This window comes from Nothoprocta perdicaria, unplaced genomic scaffold (assembly GCF_003342845.1).
Source record: "Nothoprocta perdicaria isolate Ctin4 unplaced genomic scaffold, notPer1 scaffold_193, whole genome shotgun sequence".
Taxonomy (NCBI): Eukaryota; Metazoa; Chordata; class Aves; order Tinamiformes; family Tinamidae; genus Nothoprocta; species Nothoprocta perdicaria.
In genome coordinates, this window is record NW_020455127.1 from 1396099 (window position 1) to 1399803 (window position 3705).

General features: G+C 53.1%; 2 protein-coding genes across 2 annotated transcripts in view; one reads left to right on the top strand and one right to left on the bottom strand.

Annotated features, from left to right (window-relative positions):
- Positions 1-1082, bottom strand: part of GTPBP8 (GTP binding protein 8 (putative)) — a 4950-nt gene extending 3868 nt beyond the window's left edge. Inside the window, exon 1 of the mRNA XM_026037232.1 lies at positions 958-1082. Coding sequence (XP_025893017.1) covers positions 958-1082 — 125 coding nt within the window. The remainder of the gene's footprint in view (positions 1-957) is intronic.
- Positions 1083-3349: 2267 nt separating this feature from the next.
- The window catches only part of EMG1 (EMG1, N1-specific pseudouridine methyltransferase), a 2654-nt gene continuing 2298 nt past the window's right edge, over positions 3350-3705 (top strand). Inside the window, exon 1 of the mRNA XM_026037233.1 lies at positions 3350-3557. Coding sequence (XP_025893018.1) covers positions 3350-3557 — 208 coding nt within the window. The remainder of the gene's footprint in view (positions 3558-3705) is intronic.

Consider the following 3705-nt stretch of genomic DNA (forward strand, 5'->3'; position numbering starts at 1 on the left):
AGCGCGCGTCTCTGCTTTGTGGGTCAGGGCGCAGCTGCAGAGCTCCACGTGAGATCCACATCAAGGTTTGAAACCAGCCCGGACTGAAGAGAAAATGCAGGGGCAGCTGCCCTGGATGTCATTCATTTGTCTCTGTACCATCTGTACATTTGTCAGCTGTGCCATCTCACTGCACCTGCTGAACACATGGACCAGAGGAGGCAGCTTCCCAGCCAGGTCGCTCCTAAAAACCTCCTCCTAAATGAAGTGTTGGCCATTTCTGCTCCAGGCGGCAGGCAGCTAAACCAGCCGAGGCTGGTGAACTTCCTAATATCACTCAATTACATTGGGCAGGCATGGCTTTTTTAATATTAGAGCTATCAGTGTTTTCTAAACTGAATGCCTTTTTGTTAATCAGAATAGTGGACTCTCTCTAGTGTCCCAAATACAGCAGCGTTTAGTCAGGCAGTAGCAGCTTTTGAACATTTGGTGGAGCCAGAGAGGGGAAGCGCTGCATTAAAACCTAACTCCTCTGCACAGTTCTGTTCACTTCCTGGCACAATCGCATGGGTTTTATAAAACCATGTTAATAAAGTGCATTCCTGCGCACTGCAGATTTCCTGAATGATGAGTTTATTAAACGAAAAGCTCATCCTTGCAAATACGAACCAAGAAACTTAGCTAAGTTTACCTCCCCTTCTCCCCGCTCAAAAAACCCTAGTACTTCAGGTTTTACAAAGAATAAAATAAAGCCAAAGCTGTCAATTTGGCACCTCTTGTCCTGCACGTGCCGAGGGGATCAGGATCTGCTCACTCACCCTCCACAACAGGCAGGTTTCCCGTAATGTGGGCTCGAATACTCAAGCGTGCTGTAGGAGCAGAGGCCGCTCCGCGCTCCCGCACGGCCAGACCCATCGCCTGTTGCAGGGAGTTTGCCCCATGGTTTAGCTGCAGGGAAAGGGCAGCCAGGCAGGTTACCTGACCAGGAAGAGCTGCTGGCAGCAGCCCCGAGTTTCTTCCTTCACAAACTCCTGGATGTCCAGCACGTTCTTTAGCAAGACTCCCTTGGATACACGGTCGATTTTTGTCAGCACCTGCTGCATGGACTCAAAAAGGGAGGACTGACAGAAAATGACTATTTTGCTGCTGGAATAGAACATCTCTAAGAGCAGTTCACCTTAGAAGGCAGGCTGAACGCTCTGGATCTTATTTAAGAGCAAAAATATTTCAGCACTATCCATCTGAGCACTTATAAAGGCTCCGTGAGGGCCAGCCCCCCTTTCTAGACCCTAAAGCCGAGAACGGATAACAAGTTCTCATGTGAGGGGATGAAGCCACCCCCTGCTAAAGGCCTCTTAGTGGGGCCGGCGGGAGCAGCGGCGGCGCCAGCCACACAGCCCGGGCCCCGTGAATGAGCAGCTCTGCGCCACACTGCACAGCCACAGCGGCAGCAAAACCTGCACTGGTTAATGCAGCTGGCCTATAGCAGCTAATTGTTATATAGAATGAAGCAATATTGAAAACAAAAACAACCCACAAGCCTTAAGAGTTTTCCATTTCCATAGTCTCCGAGTTGTAGTTCCCTGGCTCCCACGTGTGTTTTTCTTTCACCATCTCAAACATCATCGTTCTGGCTTTAACCTCGCCCTTACGCTCAGATGAAGGAAACAAGAAATCCTGCTCGTTGCCACCACCCATTACAGCCACATCCTACCCAGCCTGGCCTCTCTGAATTTTCCAATCTCTCTGTATAACAGTAGACTTTATACATTCTGATTTATATATTTTCGCTTATTTTGCTTACTTCCCGGTCTGCCAGTGTCTTTACCAGACAGGCTGAAAAGCCCCAGGCGAAATGCTGATTTAAATGGAAAGCCCTGCTGCAGGATCASCCCCCTCGCCGTTCTTCACGGAGCCGAGTTCTGCACCGGTGCTACGAAGCTTCCCGGTGAGCACAGAACCGCGCAGAGTCACTTCTCCTCCTCCTGAACGTGAAGGGCTTCGGTATTTTCCACTCTGCAGGCATCAGTATTGGAAGAATCTGCGACMACCAAGGAAAAAGAAATTTCAGTTCGTTCACAAATCCAGAGATGACGGAACAGGCCTTGCTGCTTCTGACARCCTAAACCAATGGCAGGCATTGCTTGTTTGTTGCTGTCACATTCCCCCTTTTCTCCTTGCACAGGATTTGTAACAAACCTCTCCCGTGGTCATCGCACAGTCAGGACACAATCCGAACCCCCTGCTCCAATATTTGGGTAAGGGATGGCTGATCAGCCCCGCTCTTCGCTTTGTCCCCACAGATCACAAAGCAGTTCAGAGATGCCTTGTATTTCGTTTTCCCAGTACCCCTAGCAGCAGGTCTGCCCTATATCCTTCTGAAGGAAATTTAAGTCATGTCAAGATCCCTGGCAATCAGGTTTTTACAAAACGACCTTTCCAGCAGAGGCATTTTTTCYTCCTTGGCAATTACTGGCATTTTGAAAAAAACAGGAGCGTTTCCTACATTTTGGCTCTCTGSAAGAGCATCCATCACTAAGAGCTCACCACTTTATTAACAACTCATCCATCTCTTTTTTTTTTTTCCCCAGGAGCTTTGGAAGTGTTTAAAGTGGCCGTGGCAGCTCTCCTGCGGCCCACRCAGGGTCAAGCTGCCACTTTCAAATCCTGTTCTGCCATCACCCGTGGCCTGGGGGGTGTCTCCGCTCTCCCTGCCCTATCCCCACACCGCAGGGTTGTTGTTTTTCCCTTAGGCCTCTGCTGAGCATCCCCCTTCCTTCCCATAACCTTGTGATACACACCTGGCATCTGGATCTCTGTGGAACTGAAACTGCAGAGCTGCTCGTCCCTGCCTTTTACCTGGACTATTGGGGGCAGTTCTGGACTCCCCAGGACAAAAGGGACGTGGAGCTCCTAGAGAGGGTCCAGCRGAGGGCAACCAAGACGATTGAGGGGCTGGAACATCTCTCGTATGAGGAGAGACTGAGGGAGTTGGGCCTGTTTAGCCTGGAGAAGRGAAGGCTGAGAGGGAATATGATCCATATGTATAAGTACATGAGGGGAGAGTGYAGGGAGGAAAGAGCTGAGCTCTTCTCAGTGGTGGCCAGTGACAGGACAAGGGGCAATGGGTATGAGTTGAAACACAGGCAGTTCCATCTCCATTTCAGGTGGAACTTCTTTCCTGTGAGGGTGMCAGAGCCCTGGCACAGGCTGCCCAGGGAGGCTGTGGAGTCTCCTTCTCTGGAGATCTTCTCAACCCGCCTGGATGCCGCCCTGTGCCCCGTGCTCTGGGTGTCCCTGCTGGAGCAGGGGKTTGGAYTAGATGATCCCTAGAGGTCCCTTCCAACCTCAGCCCCTCTGTGGCCCCGTGATGTGGGYGCTCCTGCCCGACACGCAGCTGGGTCTGACCCGCTGCGGCGCTGCCCGGCTGGCGCAGGGAGCTGCCGTTATTCCAGCGGGAGAAGGGCAGCCCCAGCGGGACCTCATGGCTCTCTCCAACTACCGGGACGGAGCCTGCAGCGAGGCCGGGCCGGCCTCCACGGGACAAGCGGAAACGGCCTCGCGCCGCCCTAGCGGAGGTTCCCGCTGGATACGGGGAATAATGTCCACARGGAGAGCGGGGCTGAGCAGGGACGGGCGGCACCGCCCGGGAGCGGTGAGCGGGGGCGCGGCCGCAGCCGCCATCTTGGGCGGCCGGTGCGCGGCCGCCAATGGGCGGCGGCGGCG